Raw genomic sequence first — 22,122 nt, forward strand, 5'->3', positions numbered from 1 at the left:
ATCCAATTGCAAAAGCATTAGACGGCAGCACTATTTCCTACCATTTAATGCTCCAGACACCGACCTTGATATCTCTTCAACAAAGAATACCATGAGAATAAAGCAAATTTAATAAAGGAAGTGAATTGGATTTTTTTTTAAATATGTGTTCTCTCTGAATCACAACATACATTTTTTTTTGGGGGGTATTTCATTAATGTTGTTACCGGATGCTGCCGGATGTATACTGGGTACCAGGTAGAATAAAACCAGGGGTGTGTCATTTCCATAGCGGGTTGTGGGTCTCTTATACGAGAGTAGCCCTTTTGCAGTGTTTGGGTGAATTTATACTTTTAGGAAATATCTGGCAGACTTGCTGGGCTTATGGCTGTTATCTGCCGTCAATATCTATGTTTCTATTTACTAACGGCTAGATTTAGAGTTCTGCGGCCAAAGGGGTGCGTTAGCTACGCTTGCTTTTTTTCTCCCCCACCTTTTAAATACCGCTGGTATTTAGAGTTCACAGAAGGGCTGCGTTAGGCTCCAAAAAGGAGCGTATAGCATATTTACCGCCACTGCAACTCTCGATACCAGCGGTGCTTACAGACGCGGCCAGCTTCAAAAACGTGCTCGTGCACGATTCCCCCATAGGAAACAATGGGGCTGTTTGAGCTGGAAAAAAAACTAACACCTGCAAAAAAGCAGCGTTCAGCTCCTAACGCAGCTACATTGTTTCCTATGGGGAAACACTTCCTAAGTCTGCACCTAACACCCTAACATGTACCCCGAGTCTAAACACCCCTAACCTTACACTTATTAACCCCTAATCTGCCGCCCCCGCTATCGCTGAACCCTGCATATTTTTTTAACCCCTAATCTGCCGCTCCGTACACCGCCGCCAGCTACGTTATCCCTATGTACCCCTAACATCGCCGACCACTATGTTATATTTATTAACCCCTAATCTGCCGCCCCCGCTATCGCTGACACCTGCATATTATTATTAACCCCTAATCTGCCGCTCCGTACACCGCCGCAACATACATTATAGTTATGTACCCCTAATCTGCTGCCCCTAACACCGCCGACCCCTATATTATATTTATTAACCCCTAATCTGCCCCCCACAACGTCGCCGCCAGCTACCTACAATAATTAACCCCTAATCTGCCGACCGGAGCTCACCGCTACTATAATAAATGTATTAACCCCTAAAGCTAAGTCTAACCCTAACACTAACACCCCCCTACGTTAAATATAATTTAAATCTAACGAAATAAATTAACTCTTATTAAATAAATTATTCCTATTTAAAGCTAAATACTTACCTGTAAAATAAACCCTAATATAGCTACAATATAAATTATAATTATATTGTAGCTATTTTAGGATTAATATTTATTTTACAGGTAACTTTGTATTTATTTTAACCAGGTACAATAGCTATTAAATAGTTAATAACTATTTCTTTCATGTAATTAACAAGAGTCCATGAGCTAGTGACGTATGGGATATACATTCCTACCAGGAGGGGCAAAGTTTCCCAAACCTCAAAATGCCTATAAATACACCCCTCACCACACCCACAAATCAGTTTTACAAACTTTGCCTCCAAGGGAGGTGGTGAAGTAAGTTTGTGCTAGATTCTACGTTGATATGCGCTCCGCAGCAAGTTGGAGCCCGGTTTTCCTCTCAGCGTGCAGTGAATGTCAGAGGGATGTGAAGAGAGTATTGCCTATTGAATGCAGTGATCTCCTTCTACGGGGTCTATTTCATAAGGTTCTCTGTTATCGGTCGTAGAGATTCATCTCTTACCTCCCTTTTCAGATCGACGATATACTCTTATATATACCATTACCTCTACTGATTCTCGTTTCAGTACTGGTTTGGCTTTCTACAAACATGTAGATGAGTGTCCTGGGGTAAGTAAGTCTTATTTTCTGTGACACTCTAAGCTATGGTTGGGCACTTTATTTTTAAAGTTCTAAATATATGTATTCAAACATTTATTTGCCTTGACTCAGAATGTTCAACTTTCCTTATTTTCAGACAGTCAGTTTCATATTTGGGATTATGCATTGAATTATCATATTTTTCTTACCTCAAAAATTTGACTTTTTTCCCTGTGGGCTGTTAGGCTCGCGGGGGCTGAAAATGCTTCATTTTATTGCGTCATTCTTGGCGCGGACTTTTTTGGCGCAAAAATTCTTTTCCGTTTCCGGCGTCATACGTGTCGCCGGAAGTTACGTCATTTTTTTGACGTTATTTTGCGCCAAAGATGTCGGCGTTCCGGATGTGGCGTCATTTTTGGCGCCAAAAGCATTTAGGCGCCAAATAATGTGGGCGTCTTATTTGGCGCTAAAAAATATGGGCGTCGCTTTTGTCTCCACACTATTTCAGTCTCTTTTTTCATTTGCTTCTGGTTGCTAGAAGCTTGATATTTGGCATTCTTTCCCATTCCTGAAACTGTCTTATAAGGAATTTGATCTATTTTGCTTTATATGTTGTTTTTTCTCTTACATATTGCAAGATGTCTCACGTTGCATCTGAGCCAGAAGATACTACAGGAAAATCACTGCCTGCTGGATCTACCAAAGCTAAGTGTATCTGCTGTAAATTTTTGGTAGCTATTCCTCCAGCTGTTGTTTGTAATAATTGTCATGACAAACTTGTTAAAGCAGATAATATTTCCTTTAGTAATGTACCATTGCCTGTTGCAGTTCCCTCAACATCTAAGGTGCAGAATGTTCCTGATAACATAAGAGATTTTGTTTCTGAATCCATAAAGAAGGCTTTGTCTGTTATTTCTCCTTCTAGTAAACGTAAAAAGTCTTTTAAATCTTCTCTCTCTACAGATGAATTTTTAAATGAACACCATCATTCTGATTCTTTGGACTCTTCTGGTTCAGAGGATTCTATCTCAGAGATTGATGCTGATAAATCTTCATATTTATTTAAGATGGAATTTATTCGCTCTTTACTTAAAGAAGTACTAATTGCTTTAGAAATAGAGGATTCTAGTCCTCTTGATACTAATTCTATACGTTTGGATAAGGTTTTTAAAGCTCCTGCGGTTATTCCAGAAGTTTTTCCTGTTCCTAATGCTATTTCTGCAGTGATTTCCAAAGAATGGGATAAATTGGGTAATTCATTTACTCCTTCTAAACGTTTTAAGCAATTATATCCTGTTCCGCCTGACAGGTTAGAATTTTGGGACAAAATCCCTAAAGTTGATGGGGCTATTTCTACCCTTGCTAAACGTACTACCATTCCTACGTCAGATGGTACCTCGTTTAAGGATCCTTTAGATAGAAAAATTGAATCCTTTCTAAGAAAAGCTTATCTGTGTTCAGGTAATCTTCTTAGACCTGCTATATCATTGGCTGATGTTGCTGCAGCTTCAACTTTTTGGTTGGAAACCCTAGCGCAACAAGTAGCAAATCGTGATTCTCATGATATTATTATTCTTCTTCAGCATGCTAATAATTTTATCTGTGATGCCATTTTTGATATTATTAGAGTCGATGTTAGGTTTATGTCTCTAGCTATCTTAGCCAGAAGAGCTTTATGGCTTAAGACTTGGAATGCTGATATGGCTTCTAAATCAACTCTACTTTCCATTTCTTTCCAGGGAAACAAATTATTTGGTTCTCAGTTGGATTCTATTATTTCAACTGTTACTGGTGGGAAAGGAACTTTTTTACCACAGGATAAAAAATCTAAAGGTAAAAACAGGGCTAACAATCGTTTTCGTTCCTTTCGTTTCAACAAAGAACAAAAGCCTGATCCTTCGTCCTCAGGAGCAGTTTCAGTTTGGAAACCATCTCCAGTCTGGAATAAATCCAAGCCTGCTAGAAAGGCAAAGCCTGCTTCTAAGTTCACATGAAGGTACGGCCCTCATTCCAGTTCAGCTGGTAGGGGGCAGGTTACGTTTTTTCAAAGAAATTTGGATCAATTCTGTTCACAATCTTTGGATTCAGAGCATTGTTTCAGAAGGGTACAGAATTGGTTTCAAGATGAGACCTCCTGCAAAGAGATTTTTTCTTTCCCGTGTCCCAGTAAATCCAGTGAAAGCTCAAGCATTTCTGAATTGTGTTTCAGATCTAGAGTTGGCTGGAGTAATTATGCCAGTTCCAGTTCCGGAACAGGCAATGGGGTTTTATTCAAATCTCTTCATTGTACCAAAGAAGGAGAATTCCTTCAGACCAGTTCTGGATCTAAAATTATTGAATCGTTATGTAAGGATACCAACGTTCAAGATGGTAACTGTAAGGACTATATTGCCTTTTGTTCAGCAAGGGAATTATATGTCCACAATAGATTTACAGGATGCATATCTGCATATTCCGATTCATCCAGATCATTATCAGTTCCTGAGATTCTCTTTTCTAGACAAGCATTACCAATTTGTGGCTCTACCGTTTGGCCTTGCTACAGCTCCAAGAATTTTCACAAAGATTCTCGGTGCCCTTCTGTCTGTAATCAGAGAACAGGGTATTGTGGTATTTCCTTATTTGGACGATATCTTGGTACTTGCTCAGTCTTTACATTTAGCAGAGTCTCATACGAATCGACTTGTGTTGTTTCTTCAAGATCATGGTTGGAGGATCAATTTACCAAAAAGTTCTTTGATTCCTCAAACAAGGGTAACCTTTCTGGGTTTCCAGATAGATTCAGTGTCTATGACTCTGTCTTTAACAGACAAGAGACGTCTAAAATTGATTACAGCTTGTCGAAACCTTTGCTCGTTTTCACATGCGACCTCTTCAGCTCTGTATGCTGAACCAATGGTGCAGGGATTACACGAAGATATCTCAATTAATATCTTTAAAACCGATTGTTCGACACTCTCTAACGTGGTGGACAGATCACCATCGTTTAATTCAGGGGGCTTCTTTTGTTCTTCCGACCTGGACTGTAATTTCAACAGATGCAAGTCTCACAGGTTGGGGAGCTGTGTGGGGATCTCTGACGGCACAGGGAGTTTGGGAATCTCAGGAGGTGAGATTACCGATCAATATTTTGGAACTCCGTGCAATTTTCAGAGCTCTTCAGTTTTGGCCTCTTCTGAAGAGAGAATCGTTCATTTGTTTTCAGACAGACAATGTCACAACTGTGGCATACATCAATCATCAAGGAGGGACTCACAGTCCTCTGGCTATGAAAGAAGTATCTCGAATTTTGGTTTGGGCGGAATCCAGCTCCTGTCTAATCTCTGCGGTTCATATCCCAGGTGTAGACAATTGGGAAGCGGATTATCTCAGTCGCCAAACGTTGCATCCGGGCGAATGGTCTCTTCACCCAGAGGTATTTCTTCAGATTGTTCAAATGTGGGGGCTTCCAGAGATAGATCTGATGGCCTCTCATCTAAACAAGAAACTTCCCAGGTATCTGTCCAGATCCCGGGATCCTCAGGCGGAGGCAGTGGATGCATTATCACTTCCTTGGAAGTATCATCCTGCCTATATCTTTCCGCCTCTAGTTCTTCTTCCAAGAGTAATCTCCAAGATTCTGAGGGAATGCTCGTTTGTTCTGCTAATAGCTCCGGCATGGCCTCACAGGTTTTGGTATGCGGATCTTGTCCGGATGGCATCTTGCCAACCATGGACTCTTCCGTTAAGACCAGACCTTCTGTCGCAAGGTCCTTTTTTCCATCCGGATCTGAAATCCTTACACTTAAAGGTATGGAGATTGAACGCTTGATTCTTAGTCAAAGAGGTTTCTCTGACTCTGTGATTGATACTATGTTACAGGCTCGTAAATCTGTATCTAGAGAGATATATTATAGAGTCTGGAAGACTTATATTTCTTGGTGTCTTACTCATCATTTTTCTTGGTATTCTTTTAGAATTCCGAGAATATTACAATTTCTTCAGGATGGTTTAGATAAGGGTTTGTCCGCAAGTTCCTTGAAAGGACAAATCTCTGCTCTTTCTGTTCTTTTTCACAGAAAGATTGCTATTCTTCCTGATATTGATTGCTATTCTTCCTGATATTCATTGTTTTGTACAAGCTTTGGTTCGTATAAAACCTGTCATTAAGTCAATTTCTCCTCCATGGAGTTTGAATTTGGTTCTGGGAGCTCTTCAAGCTCCTCCGTTTGAACCTATGCATTCATTGGACATTAAATTGCTTTCTTGGAAAGTTTTGTTCCTTTTGGCCATCTCTTCTGCCAGAAGAGTTTCTGAATTATCTGCTCTTTCTTGTGAGTCTCCTTTTCTGATTTTTCATCAGGATAAGGCGGTGTTGCGAACTTCTTTTGAATTTTTACCTAAGGTTGTGAATTCCAACAACATTAGTAGAGAAATCGTGGTTCCTTCATTATGTCCTAATCCTAAGAATTCTAAGGAGAAATCGTTACATTCTTTGGATGTTGTTAGAGCTTTGAAATATTATGTTGAAGCTACTAAATCTTTCCGAAAGACTTCTAGTCTATTTGTCATCTTTTCTGGTTCTAGAAAAGGCCAGAAAGCTTCTGCCATTTCTTTGGCATCCTGGTTGAAATCTTTAATTCATCTTGCCTATGTTAATTCGGGTAAGACTCCGCCTCAGAGGATTACAGCTCATTCTACTAGGTCAGTTTCTACTTCCTGGGCGTTTAGGAATGAAGCTTCAGTTGATCAGATTTGCAAAGCAGCGACTTGGTCCTCTTTGCATACTTTTACTAAATTCTACCATTTTGATGTATTCTCTTCTTCTGAAGCAGTTTTTGGTAGAAAGGTACTTCAGGCAGTGGTTTCGGTTTGAATCTTAGGCTTATGTTTTTCATTAAACTTCATTTTTGGGTGTGGATTATTTTCAGCAGGAATTGGCTGTCTTTATTTTATCCCTCCCTCTCTAGTGACTCTTGTGTGGAAAGATCCACATCTTGGGTATTCATTATCCCATACGTCACTAGCTCATGGACTCTTGTTAATTACATGAAAGAAAACATAATTTATGTAAGAACTTACCTGATAAATTCATTTCTTTCATATTAACAAGAGTCCATGAGGCCCACTCTTTTTTGTGGTGGTTATGATTTTTTTGTATAAAGCACAATTATTCCAATTCCTTATTTTATATGCTTCGCACTTTTTTCTTATCACCCCACTTCTTGGCTATTCGTTAAACTGATTTGTGGGTGTGGTGAGGGGTGTATTTATAGGCATTTTAAGGTTTGGGAAACTTTGCCCCTCCTGGTAGGAATGTATATCCCATACGTCACTAGCTCATGGACTCTTGTTAATATGAAAGAAATGAATTTATCAGGTAAGTTCTTACATAAATTATGTTTTAATAGTTACCTAGTTAAAATAATTACAAAATTACCTGTAAAATAAATCCTAACCTAAGTTGCAATTAAACCTAACACTACACTATCAATAAATTAATTGAATACAATACCTACAATTATCTACAATTAAACCTAACACTACACTATCAATAAATTAATTAAATAAAATACCTACAAATAAATACAATGAAATAAACTAACTAAAGTACAAAAAATAAAAAAAGCTAAGTTACAAAAAATAAAAAAATATTTACAAACATTAGAAAAATATTACAACAATTTTAAACTAATTACACCTACTCTAAGCCCCCTAATAAAATAACAAAGACCCCCAAAATAAAAAAATGCCCTACCCTATTCTAAATTAAAGTTCAAAGCTCTTTTACCTTACCAGCCCTGAAAAGGGCCCTTTGCGGGGCATGACCCAAAGAATTCAGCTCTTTTGCCTGTAAAAAAAAACACATACAATACCCCCCCCCAACATTACAACCCACCACCCACATACCCCTAATCTAACCCAAACCCCCCTTAAATAAACCTAACACTAAGCCCCTGAAGATCTTCCTACCTTATCTTCACCTCGCCGGGTATCACACCGATCCGTCCTGGCTCCGATGTCTTGATCCAAGCCCAAGCGGGGGGCTGAAGATGTCCATGATCCGGCTGAAGTCTTCATCCAAGCGGGAGCTGAAGAGGTCCATGATCCGGCTGAAGTCTTCTATCAACGGCATGTTCAATCTTCTTTCTTCCGGAGCCATCATCTTCCAGCCGACGCGGATACAACCTCTTCTACCGACGCCTACTCGCCAAATGACGGTTCCTTTAAATGACGTCATCCAAGATGGCGTCCGTCGAATTCCGATTGGCTGATAGGATTCTATCAGCCAATCGGAATTAAGGTAGGAAAATTCTGATTGGCTGATGGAATCAGCCAATCAGAATCAAGTTCAATCCGATTGGCTGAACCGATCAGCCAGTCAGATTGAGCTCGCATTCTATTGGCTGTTCCCATTCTATTGGCTGTCCAGAGTTCTAAACCAAAAATTGTCTGGCTCCTTAGCTTAGATGCCTTCTTTTGTCAAATAAAGATAGCAAGAGAACAAATAAAAAAATTGATAGTGGGAGTAAATTAGAACGTTGCTAACAATGTCATGCTCTATCTGAATCACAAAAGAAAAAAGTTGGGTTCAGTGTCCCTTTAAGTAACTTATTTGCTACATCACAAGTGATCACTGTACTTTTATTTTATTATTGTACTATTAGGAAAGCCTGGACAACCACTTAGCTATGCTTTGTATGAGTGTTCATCTTCAATCCTTTAAGTATGTCCCGAGTTTCAGATGTCCCTTTTTCTAACAAATATGGCTTAAGATGTTAAGACACAGGATAATGACCTTCCCTCTGACTAGATCAGTAATCCTCATAATGAGAAACTACAGATCTGTGCTCACCACACGGAGTTCCATGAGGAGTGTATCTGCTCTAGTTAAAGAAGAAAAGCCCAGATGCCTCTTACTGATGTCTCTGATACAATGAGAGATTGTCTGGCACAGATATACTAGACACATGTATAGCAGCTTAGCCTGTTTAACTTATTAATGTGTATTTGGGGGATTAATCCTATATAATACCTTTGTGTCTGCAAGAAAAAAATCATTCTTTACCTTATATAACCTACTATTGGTTTATAATTCTATCTATCTACTTATCTATATGTCTGTCTGTCTATCATCAATCTGCCTGTTTGTCTATATAAAGTTGTAGTGGAAAAAAAACTTTAGAATTACAATAAAACTAGAACTGTTACAATCATAAATAGCTTTTTCCTAGTTACCTATTTGTGACATTGAGTTACATACAAATTAAATGTGTACTAGTCATTCATTGTAAATGTAAATCACACACGTGTGCATTGACGTTATATGAATTACTGTATGGTGAATGTAATAGTTTTACACCTGCTGCTGCGGATATACTCTGTCTGTCTGTATGGCTTTCTATCTATCTATCTATCTATCTATCTATCTATCTATCATTTTAACTGTTTTATATGTGAAAAAAAAAATGTTTTTCATAGAATGTCATGAGATTTAATTTGTACTTTTTTTCCTGGTTTAATTTAAGGCATTTTGTTCAATGATGTTTATGCTGCCTCAAAGTTTGCAGTTGAAGGTTTCTGCGAAAGTCTGGCCATCCAAGCGCTCAAATTCAAACTGCAGTAAGTGCTGTGTGTTTGTAATGTTCCTGGTTATCTTCCCTGGCGCCAAACCCAAGTTGCACTGTCCCCCCTTTTAAATTAAAGGGGCATCAAAGTATTAAATTAAAATAATTATTATTTAAACTACTATTGTTTTATGCATATGGTAATTATTACCTTTGGTAAAACTCTGGTATTGTTCATTTTCACCACACTGCAAGCAGAAAACCTATTACTTATATATGCCTATATGAGGCTATTGGTGCATACCCATATTACTCAAAAATTGTATAAAGAAAAATAGAGCAAGAGAAAATGGATAAATTATATATGTTTATCAAAAAAGAAAGGAATTACAGCACTTTCTTTTAGAAAAAGATAGGAAAAAAAAAACTTTATTCATTAATACACAAAATTTGTATCTTGCAAGGAAATAAATAGTTAATATAGGTCACAAAAAAACATATCTAACAAACATCTGCTAAAACCAAATAGGTAGACCGGTCACTTCGAGAATAATGGGCTGTTGCAACATGACAAAAAAGCATTAAAACAATATGGTCACTTTAATTAGTTTTAGATTAATCCTTGCCTATCCCTTTACATATACTAGTTCTTGAGATATACTGTATACTCTCGTCCAGGGGTAGCAAGTGATAGTCTTCTGAAGAAAGAAAAAAAAAATACTCAAGTTTTTTTTAATTTTATTTAAAGAGGGATGAAATAAACAAAGTTATTTTTTTATTATAAATCTATAAAATATATCAATTGGTTCACCACAAGTGCTCTTGTCCCTGCATGACTTAGGGTGCTAATATTTAACACCAGATTATTGTGGGTAATTGAAACAGTGTAAAATAATAAGAATAAGCATTTTAGTTCACTAATGCATAGTCTTTTCCATATATACCTTGCTTATATATTTTCATCATACGTTCTTTAGTCCAACTCCAAAAACAAACAAAACCACAAAACAAATTAAAAACAAACAAAAAAACATAAAACATATGGATGTCTCTCGAGGGGGGCCCCATTGTCTAAGAATTATTGTGAATTCATAATGTATACTGAGTCTGCATGATCAAGCACTCCCTGGCAGCCAGGCTGCTTTGCTATCAGGCTCGTCATCTTCTGGATACGTTACCCTCCCCAAGTGACAATTATTCATCTCATCAAAATAAAGTCCCCCATGTCCTCCTAGATGTTCATGCAATATATCTGAGTTTCTAAAACGCTTGTAACCGGAACCACTTGCACCACTTTAATTTAATGAATGCTCCATAAGGTTGACACATTCAATCATCCCCCCAGAACTAGACTGTGCAGCAACCATAATGGCAAAATAAAAATGTGACATCCCAGAATCCCTCATTGTATTGATTACTTATCGCTTGCATTAAATGCCATCCCTTCATATGAAACTTTCTGTATCTACCATTGACTTTTCTGAGAAGGTAAATTGCCCCCTTTAAGAGTTTAGAATATTTTTTTGAGATTCCCTATGTTGATGTAGGAAATCAGTTAGCTAAAAAGGGACAGTCTACCCTAGAATTGTTATTGTTTAAACATTTAGATAATCTATTTAAACCCATTCCCCAGTTTTGAATAACAAACACTATTATATTAATATGGTTTTTACCTCTGTGATTACCTTGTACCTAAGCCTCTGCAGACTGCCCTCTTATCTCAGTTCTTTTGACAGACTTGCATTTTAGGCAAGCAGTGCTGACTCATAAATAACTCCAAGAGAGCAAGCACAATGTTGTCTGTTTGGCAAACATGAATTAGCACTTTCTAGCTGTTAAAACCCCCCTGATAAAATGCACTGAGATAAGAGGTGGCATTCAAGGGCTTAGAAATTAGCATATGAGCCTACCTAGGTTTAGCCTTCAACAAAGAATATCAAAAGAACAAAGACAAATTAATGATAAAAGTAAATTGGAAAGTTGTTTAAAATTGCCTGTCCTATCTGAATCATGAGTTTAATTTGACTAGACTGTCCCTTTAATGTTATTACCTGATTATTGCTTTTGTTATTTTCTTACAAAATTATTTTTATTTTTTTGTGAGATTCCCTCAAAAAGAACGTAACTCCTTATCTGCCTGTGGTCCCTGTAATATTCAAGCGCAATTTGTGAAGAGGAGGTTGGCCTCTCATAAACTAAAGGGAATCTTTTGGGATTTATTTATTTAGTGTATAATATTATGTAAAATTCACACATTCCTTTTATACATCATTGTTTGTGACCAGTGAGGTGACTCACATAAATGGTGCCAAGTATGGTGTTGTTCCACAATGTGCAATGAATCATTCAGAACAGTTCAACTTTGCAGTATAGAATTTGTATACCTTAAAGGGACACCAAACCCCAAAAAAAATTTTTTAATGATTCAGACAGAGCAGCAATTTTTAGCAACTTTATAATTTACTCCTATTATCAAATTGTCTCCATTCTCTTGCTATCTTTATTGAAAAAGCAAAATGTAAAGCTTAGGAGCTGGCCCATTTTTGGTTCAGACCTGGGTTATGCTTGCTTATTGGTTTACTAAATGTAGTTACCAATAAGCAAGCGCTATCCAGGGTGCTGAACCTAAAATGGCCTGACTCCTAAGCTTTAAATTCCTGCTTTTTAAGTAAAGATAGCAAGAGGACGAAGAAAATGTATAATAGGAGTCAATTAGAAAGTTGCTTAAAGTTGCATACTTTATCGGATTTTAAAAAAAGGGTTTAATGTCCCTTTAAATATTGCACTCAAACATCATACCCTTTGTGTTTGCTTACTTTAAAAGACATTAAATTGCCATATTGCTTCTTACAGACTAAGTCTCATTGAGCCGGGCCCAGTCATCACAGAATTTGAAAGAAAAGTGTATGATGATGGAATGAAAATGGACTTATCTGCTGCCGACAAGGAAACAGCTGACATGTTTACTCATGTGTATCTTAAAAACTACAAATCCATTTTCCAAAGCTTGGGTCAAACAGCCGAAGATGTAGCAGAGGTAACTCAAATTATATCCAATACTTAAAGGGACATGAAACCCAAAAGGTTTCTTTCATGATTTAGGTAGAACATACAATTTTAAACAGCTTTCTAATTTACTTCTATTATCAAATTTGCTTAGTTCTCTTGGTATCATTTGTTGAAGGAGCAGCAATGCATTACTGGTTTCTAACTGAACAAATGGGTGAGCCAATGACAATTGGTATATATATATATGCAGCCACCAATCAGCAGCTGGAACCTAGGTTCTTTGCTGCGCCTGAGCTTACCTAGATAAACATTTCAGCAAAAGATAACAAGAGAAGGAAGCAAACTAAATAATAGACGTAAATAGGAAAGTTGTTTAAAATTGTATTCTCTATCTGAATCATAAAAGAAAGAATTTGGGTTTCATGTCCCTTTAAAATAAAATACTTGCAATAATTTAGAAAGCAAAACCCAGATTTTATTACCCGAAGCTACAAGAAAAAAAAATTCACCTTGTTTTCTAGTAGGTTTGTACAATATAAACAGTACTAGACATGCATTCTTCAATTATTTGTTATTAATTTGAACAAAAAAAGAATGAATTCAATTAAACCAACAAATGAACAAATACAAAATCCGTGAATCTATTTACTTAAAGGGACAGTGTACTTGAATTTTTTATTGTTTAAAAAGATAGATAACATCTTTACTACCCATTCCCCAGCTTTGCACAATCAACACTGTTATATTAATATACTTTATAACCTCTAAACCTCTGCCTGTTTCTAAGCCCCTGCAGGCCGCCTCTTATCTTAGTGCATTTTATTAGCTTTTGAAAGCCAGGTGGTGCTAGTTCATGTGTGCCCACTCCTGTGGAGTTACGCAGGAACCAGCACTGATTGGGTAAAATGCCAGTTTGTAAAAGCAATGAGATAAGGGGGCAATCTTCAGAGGCTTATCTACAAGGTAATCACAGAGGTAAAATGTGTATTATTATAACTGTGTTGGTTATACAAAGCTGGGGAATGGGTAATAAAGGGATTATCTATCTTTTTAACAACTTAATAACCACAACGTACCCTGTACATCGTTGGTTGTTAAAAGTTTTTCACGCCATAATAGCACAGGGTTTCGCACTATTGTGATCTCCCTCCCTCCTACAGGCATCCTGGCGAGATCGCGCTTTCAAGAAAGCAATCCACAAGCAATACAAGATTTGTTACTGGTGATTAAGGGGTTAAACAAACATTTTCAAGTAGACTGTCCCTTTAAGTTTCTCTGTTGAATAAAACAAATATTTAGGCGCTTCTATCTTGTGAGATTTGTCAATCCCTAATTTATTACATAATCATTTTTATCTCCTTTTTAACAGCATACAATGAAGATAATTCTGGCTGAAAACCCACCATTCCGTCACCAGACCAACACGCTGTACACGCCAATGACAACTCTCAAATATGCGGATCCCAATGGCGACTTGCCCATTGATACTTTCTATAATATGGTCTTCAAACACGATAAAGTTTTCAATGCCAGTCTTAATTTTATCAAACTCTTAAGATGGAGGAGTAAAAAGAGTTTTGACTTTGGAAAACCATCATCATAGATATATCGAATACACATGAAAAAAGATTCATTCTGGTTAAAGAGACTTTTTTATTTTAATATTAATTTTCCCCCTAATGTGTCTCCAATAACTTTGTATACCAGCTGCAGAATTTGATTTGTGTGGAAAATGTTCCTTTAGATTTATTTTTGTTTATGAAATATTTGAATGTTTGTTTCTAATAATTGTAAACACAAACAGTGGGTTGAGCTTTCAGGCAGAGCAGACCTCCCTCTCTAAATATACACAAAGTCATATTTATATTATCTCTCACTGTATACCATACCCCCCCAACTGTCCCGATTTTCGGGACAGTTCTGATTTTAGGGGTCTGTCCCCCTGTCCCGGGTTGCTAGCCATCTGTCCCGATTTGCCCCAGGCATTTTTATTCTATTGGGCCCATACTCAGTAGCAGCTAGTTTTGCCCTCACATGGTTAGATACCTGTTAGAATCCCTGTGGAAAGGGAATGGTGTGTGGGTTAAGCAGGAGTAAGAAGGCTGTATACACTCTGACCACGGGTAATGGAGACCTCTCTAACCTACCTCTGATAGTGATGATGTCTAACCCCTGGTGATAATACTAGCATGCCTTCAGTTTTATAGAATGAGCAGTGCTAATACCAGGGTAATGAACAGTGGCAGCCGCAGACTGCCAGCTAATGTGCTTGCCAACCCCAGGACCCCATAAAATGAATTACAGATACCTATATATGATGTAGTGTGTGTGTCTATCTGTATCCATAACTGTGTGTGTGTGTATCTGTATGTATAAGTTTATGCTATGTAGTGTGTGTATGTCTGCATATATAAATGTAAGCTATGTAGTGTGTGTATGTATCTGCATGTATAAGTGTATGCTATGTAGTGTGTGTTTGTCTGCATGTATAAGTGTATGCTGCATGTGTAAGTGTATGCTATGTAGTGTCTGTGTATCTGCATGTATAAGTGTATGCTATGTAGTGTGTGTGTATCTGCATGTGTAAGTGTATGCTATGTAGTGTGTGTGTATCTGCATGTTTAAGTGTATGCTATGTAGTGTGTGTGTATCTGCATGTGTAAGTGTATGCTATGTAGTGTCTGTGTATCTGCATGTATAAGTGTATGCTATGTAGTGTGTGTATGTCTGCATGTATAAATGTATGCTATGTAGTGTGTGTGTGTGTGTCTGCATGTATAAATGTAAGCTATGTAGTGTGTGTATGTGTATCTGCATGTATAAGTGTATGCTATGTAGTGTGTGTTTGTCTGCATGTATAAGTGTATACTATGTAGTGTCTGTATCTGTATGTATAAGTGTATGCTATGTAGTGTCTGTATCTGTATGTATAAGTGTATGCTATGTAGTGTGTGTGTATCTGCATGTGTAAGTGTATGTTATGTAGTGTGTGTGTGTGTATCTGATTGTATAAGTGTATGCTATGTAGTGTGTGTGTCTGCATGTATAAATGTAAGCTATGTAGTGTTTGTATGTGTATCTGCATGTATAAGTGTATGCTATGTAGTGTGTGTTTGTCTGCATGTATAAGTGTATACTATGTAGTGCCTGTGTATCTGCATGTATAAGTGTATGCTATGTAGTGTGTGTGTATCTGCATGTGTAAGTGTATGCTATGTAGTGTGCTACTGTGCATTTTTGCTGACTTTAAAGGCCAGAATCTAGAATGTTAATGGGGAATGCAGAGAGCAGTTTTAAATAATTTATTATTAAATGTCCAATTAAGATAAAAATAGTTAGAACTGTCTCTACAAAGGCTAATTAAATACAGAGCTCACATAGCCATACCAGTGGTTTGAGCTTGTGTTTGATTTGCTGCCTAAGTGTATTAAAATATATGACTTTATTTAGAATTTTATTTATATTACTTTGGTCTTATGATTTTTTTAAGCCCCGCCCACCACATTTCAATTTTTTTGCCGTGGGGGGGGGGGTCCCTCTTTTGTATTTTGAAATGTTGGGAGGTATGGTATACTCAAAGACCAATGCTTTGAGAGAGCAATAGATCATTAACATTTTAGTACCTCTCTGTCCCACCCCCACTGAGAGGGTGATTTATTTTAAACATTCTTGCTTACATAACTTTTCTAAAACCAGTACTTAAGTACTGAGATGTTCAGTATAGTTAGTGATACAGCAAGCAAAATGAGCTGTTTTAAAGGACAAATAAAAGGTAAAGGACCTATCTTTAAACCATGTATACAACCCATCAGGTAAAATGGATCATTAAAGAAGAAAATAAAATCACAGTAAATTGTCACTTTAAGCTGGGAAAATGTATCGGATGATCCGATTCGAATCCGTCACCATGCAAAATTTAATTAATGCAGCAGTCTGGGCTGCTGCCTTGTCTAAAATCATTCAATTGCCATATAAGCAGGGTTTAAATCCTTAAAAAAAAGTGTGGGAACTCTCCAAGACTTCCACCCCCTCCCAATTAATATTGTTTTATACACACACACTGTATTTATATATGTATATAATCTATACACTTTGGTTGATGAAAGCAAATTAAATCCAATGAAGGGTTGAATGGTTGCCTTTGGGCCTGAGACTCCTCCTCTGTCACAGAGTCTCACCCACTTAAGGTGCAATAGTCCTATTTCTGCTGAGGGGAAGGAAAAAACGCCCGAGGATGCCACACAGAAATGTAAGCACCATGTGTTTCACACAGTGCGGGGTAATCACTTAACTGGGCAGCTGACAGGCTTGCATTTAGTGTATTGTAGGAAATGTTACTGCTCATTATTAGAGGGTCTCACTATCCCTCTAAACAGACTGTGCTCCAGCTCCTTCCACCAGCAGCAGCAGTGTTTACTGAAGCGTTTCTGTTCTCTGTCCAGGGGAAACTGAGTTCCTCCTGCAAAAATAGTGCAGGAACTCCGTTCCAATGCGTTCCCGCTCGACTTGAAACCAGCATATAAGAAATATATCAGAGTTATACTTCTTAAAGAGATTTAAAGGGCATTAAACACCTTGAGATTTTAATATAAAATGTCTAGTTATATGCAGTAGAACAACTTTGCAATATAATTTAAATTTTTTTTGCACTCTTTTATGTAATTTAGCTCTAAATTTGTGTCTCATCCAAAAAAGGCAAATTGTGGGCAGAGGCTGGCTATTGAAAAGCAATTGCAGCAAACATCATGTTATGTTTTTTTAACTTTAAAGTAGTAGAATTTTCAGTAAAGGTGGGGATACCAAAGGCAAAACTAGCTATTTGAAAGAAAAAAAAGGTAAAGGATACATTTGTAAACACTTTAATGCACTTCAGCGGGTAAAATTATTTGTTGGGAACATATTAAAGGAAAGAATAAAATCACAGTATAATGTCCCTTTAACCAGTTTTGGGGAGGTTATACCAGAAAATGATTATAAAGCCTTTAAATACACTTACAAAGTATGCTACTGTTAAAAATTTGTCTTTTTTTTCTCTAACCCTAAAGTATTAAAATGTTAGTTTTCATTGGTCAATAGTTGTAAAAAAATAACAATTCTCTATTGATTAAGGATAATATATATTTAACAAACCTTTGTTGTATTTTATTACTATTATCGGTTATTCTTAGAGCGCCAACAGATTCCGCATTTAGAAATATGTGTTCAATTATTCAGTTGTATTTAGTAAAAGTTCACTGCTTTTTATATAAAATTAATCAAAGTGATGTTTTTGTTGAGCACAGACTGTGTTTTACATCCATACTAATTCATTATTAAAAGTATATTCAATAATAATAAAAAAGCTTTAAATTTTCATAACTCAATAGATTATTTATGGCAGCAGCAGTATTTGCAACCAAGTTATCCATACAGTAATCACAATACACGATTGCTCCTGAACCTACCTTTGTATGTTAAAGTGAGTCAAGTCAAAATTTAACTTTCATGATACAGATAGGGCATGCAATTTTCCAGTTTACTTTGATCATCAAATTTGCTTTGTTCTCTTGGTATTCTTTGTTGTAGGCTCAAACTAATTCTAAGTCGTTGAAGGCCACCTCTTATCTAGTTCATGTGTGCCCTATAGATAAGAAAGTGCTCCCTCCTGTGTAGTTACCTATGAGTCAGCACTGATTGGCTAAAATGCAAGTCTGTCAAAAGAACTGAAATAAGGGGGCAGTCTGCAGAGGCTTAGATACAAGGTAATCACAGAGGTAAAAAGTACATTTATATAGCCGGGTTGGTTGTGCAAAACTGGGGAAAGGTTAATAAAGGGATTATCTATCTTTTTAAACAATAAACATTTTCAAGTAGACTGTCCTTTTAAGGAGATTTGTTTGAAATAAAGTATACCAAGAACAAAAATGTAATTTTGATAAAAGATGTCAATTGGAAAGTGTACACTATCTGAATCCTAAAAACTGATTGTTTACATCCATGTCGCTAGATAATGTAACTTTTTGTGTTTTGTGACTGCACACCCTTAACCAGTTGGCTGTAGCTTAAAAAGGCTTCAGCTAAACAATTAACATTACGTAAATAAAAAAACTTTATTTTTTTTCTATATTAAATTTTATGAGGTTCTTCACATAGAAATAATTTAAAACAATATAAGAACAATGAATACAAAGGAATACAAGTGGCACGTTACTGTTGCCAGAAGCGAAAGGGGTTTATTGCGGCTCTTTGAGCGTATTAACAGGTTGAAAGTAAATGCGTTTGCTTGAGCAATAGTGCGACTTTAGAGCTCTGGTTATCTGTTACCTCAGACAAAAAGTTACACAAAACGCATAAAAATTATAGTTAAAACTACAGTTAAAACGCAGAATAACACTAATAAAAATTATTTAAAAATAAATTGCAGTAAAAAGTTATAAGGGCTTAAAGATATGAGATCGCAGGTGTTGGGAAAAAAAAGGGCTTGATCATAGTGATGCGTATGTATGTAGGTGTGTATAAATATGTATTTATATATATATATAGAGATAGATAGAGATAGATAGATAGATAGATAGATAGATAGTTAGATATGTGCATTGGAGCCCTTTGCAGTCAAGTAGCTGAAAACATGAGAAATTGTTTATGCAATTTTCATATTCAATAAATATATATATATACATACCTATAAATCATATAAATGTATAGATATATACCCCCCCCCAAAAAAAAACAGCTATATATAGAAATATGTATTTATAAATAAATCATATTATTCTATGTGAAGAACATTGGAATGTGAAATATTAATATTTCATGTTGGGTTTACACACGAGAAAATGTGATCAGCAGGTGTTTTTCCCACTTTTCCCACTACATTGAAGTCTATGGGGAACACGTTAACATGGTCGCGATATTCAAAGTTTGGCTTTTTGCATGCTTTAGTTTAGTGCGTGTGCAAAAACGTTTTACCTTCAACTTGTAATACATGCGGTACCTGAAACACGCAAAAAGCGTCCATCTAGAAGAGTTAATGCGGCAGTGCAAAGTATTACTCCACTCGTAATCTAGCCCCCCAAAAAAAAAAAATACATATAAAACATAACCTGAACAGGTGTAGAACATAACAAGAATTTCCAAAATATAACGAAATCCAGTAACTGGAACCTCTTAAAAGTACAATAGAGTAGAAGAGACTGCAAAAACAAAGAATTTGTAAATCACAACCCTGATGTATAAGAAAGGAATGCGAAAAATAAATAAATAAAACCATAAGCAAATCTGTAAAATAAAAAATGAGAGGGAAAAGATAGTGGGAAGGACCTGCGTCATATTGAGAGGGATAGTCTGTATTTCAAAAATGCCTTCCCCTAGATCCCAAGTCAAACAATGCGTCTCCTTTCTATTGGAAAACATAGAAGCATAAGATTCTATAGAACGAAAAGAACAACCTGATATCAAAAAGAGCCTCTGCCTGTGCTACACTCACCTGTCTCTAGCATCTGGCTATGTGCGTTTCAGACAAATTTTGGCCTATTCGGAGATTCAAATGCACCCAAATTTCCAAATCGGCAAATCCTGAAAAATTCCGAAAATGAATAAATCAGTTTCTGAATTTTCGGATCCATTATTCATATTCAGAATTTTTCATTGTTCTATCTAAATCGCAGTTCCCCGACATTGCCGACACTAACTAAACCTATTAACCCCTAGACCGCCGTTTCCAAACATCGCTGACACAAACAAAACGTATTAACCCCTAAACCGCAGTTCCCCGACATTGCCGACACTAAATAAAGCTATTAGCCACTAAACCGCCGTTCCCCGACATCACTGACACTAACTAAACCTATTAACCCCTAAACTGCAGTTCCCAAACATCACCGACACTAACTAAACCTATTAACCCCTAAACCGCAGTTCCCAAAGATCGCCGACTCAAACTAAACCTATTAACCCCTAAACCGTAGTTCCCAAACATCGCCGAAACTAACTAAACCTTGTAACCTCTAAATCGCCGTACACCCACATCGCCAACACTAAATAAACCTATTGACCCCTAAACTGCCGGCCCCCACATTGCAACAACCTAAATTAAACTATATTAACCCCTAAACCTGACACCCCCTAACTTTAACATAATTAAAATAGACCTAAATTAAAGTTAAAATTAGTAAAGGGACAGTCAACACCAGAATTGTTGATGTTTAAAAAGATAGATAATCCCTTTATTACCCATTCCCCAGTCTTGCATAACCAGCACTGTTATATTAATACACTTTTTACTTCTGTGACTAACTGGTATCTAAGCATCTTCTGACCGCCCCTAATCACATGACTTTTAGTTATTATCTATTGACTTGCATTTTAGCCAATTAGTGCAGTGTCTGCCACTAGCCACGAGCGTGATCACAATGCTATCTATATGGCCTACATGAGCTTGCTCTCCCCTGCTGTGAAAAGTAAATAAAAAAGAGGCGGCCTTCAAGGGCATAGAAATTATCATATGTGCCTTCCTAGGTTTGCTTTCAACTAGAATACCAAGAGAACAAAGCAAAAATGTTGATAAAAGTAAAATTGGAAAGTTGTTTAAAATTACATGCCCTATTTGAAAAATGTAAGTTTTTTTGGACTTGACTGTCCCTTTAACTACAGTACCTATTTAAAAATAAATACAAACTTTCCTGTGAAATAAAACCTAAGCTAGCTACAATATAACTATTTACTAACTACCTAGTTAAAATAAATACAAACTTACCTGTGAAATAAAAATAAAACCTAGACTTACACCTGTAAAACCTAACATTACAAGTAAATTTAAACTACAATTACAAAAAATAATAAACACTAAAATTACAAAAAAATAAAAAACTACCATTACAAACAATAACAAATGAAATTATCCAAAATAATAAAAATTATTCTTATTCTAATACCCCATTTAAAAAAAAAAAGCACACCCCAAAATAAAAAATCCCTAATCTATAATAAATTACCAATAGCCCTTAAAAGGGCCTTTTGTAATGCATTGCCCTAAAGTTAACAGCTCTTTTGCAAAGAAAATAAAAACAAATACCCCTAACATTACAAACCCCCACAATAAAAAAACCTAAGTAAAAAAAAAATGCTTAAATCCTATTGGCTGTTCAAATACATCAGTATTCTCCTAAAACTTTGGGGCTTGGTTAGGAGTCTGAAAATCAGTGCAATGTTATTTAAAAATAAGCAAAACTATACATTTAAACAAAACAAAACAAAAACTGCATGGGCTATATAAATGGATCATCTACAAAACATTTATGCAAAGAAAAATCTAGTGTACAATGTCCCTTTAAGCTATTCATGAAGGAAATTATCGTTTCAGTGGCATTGCTTCCAGGAAGACAGAAAAAGGAACTCTACATCTGAGAAAGGAACATAGTTCTTGTTGAAGTAAGAGATCATTTCAACCAAAAAAGCAGGAATAGAAGCTTAAGAGCCACCCATTTTTGGTTCAGAACCTGGGTAGCACTTGCTGATTGGTGGCTAAATGTAACAACCCAATCAGCAAGATCTACCTAGGTTCTGAATAAAAAATGGGCCCGCTTCTAACCTTACATTGCTGCATTTTTTAAAAAAAAAGATAGCAAGAGAACAAAGAAAAATTAATAATAGGGGTAAATTAGAAAGTTGCTTAAAATGACATTCTCTATCTGAATTATGAAATAAAAAAGTTGGTT

General features: G+C 36.4%; 1 protein-coding gene across 1 annotated transcript in view; it reads left to right on the forward strand.

Annotated features, from left to right (window-relative positions):
* LOC128641128 (retinol dehydrogenase 8-like) overlaps positions 1-14,292 on the forward strand; it is a 33,121-nt gene extending 18,829 nt beyond the window's left edge. Inside the window, exons 4-6 of the mRNA XM_053693699.1 lie at positions 9,380-9,473; positions 12,272-12,455; positions 13,797-14,292. Of these exons, the coding sequence (XP_053549674.1) occupies positions 9,380-9,473; positions 12,272-12,455; positions 13,797-14,030 (512 nt within the window). The 3' untranslated portion in view covers positions 14,031-14,292. The remainder of the gene's footprint in view (positions 1-9,379; positions 9,474-12,271; positions 12,456-13,796) is intronic.
* The last annotated feature ends 7,830 nt before the right edge of the window (positions 14,293-22,122 follow it).

This window comes from Bombina bombina, chromosome 10 (assembly GCF_027579735.1).
Source record: "Bombina bombina isolate aBomBom1 chromosome 10, aBomBom1.pri, whole genome shotgun sequence".
In the NCBI taxonomy this organism is placed as follows: domain Eukaryota; kingdom Metazoa; phylum Chordata; class Amphibia; order Anura; family Bombinatoridae; genus Bombina; species Bombina bombina.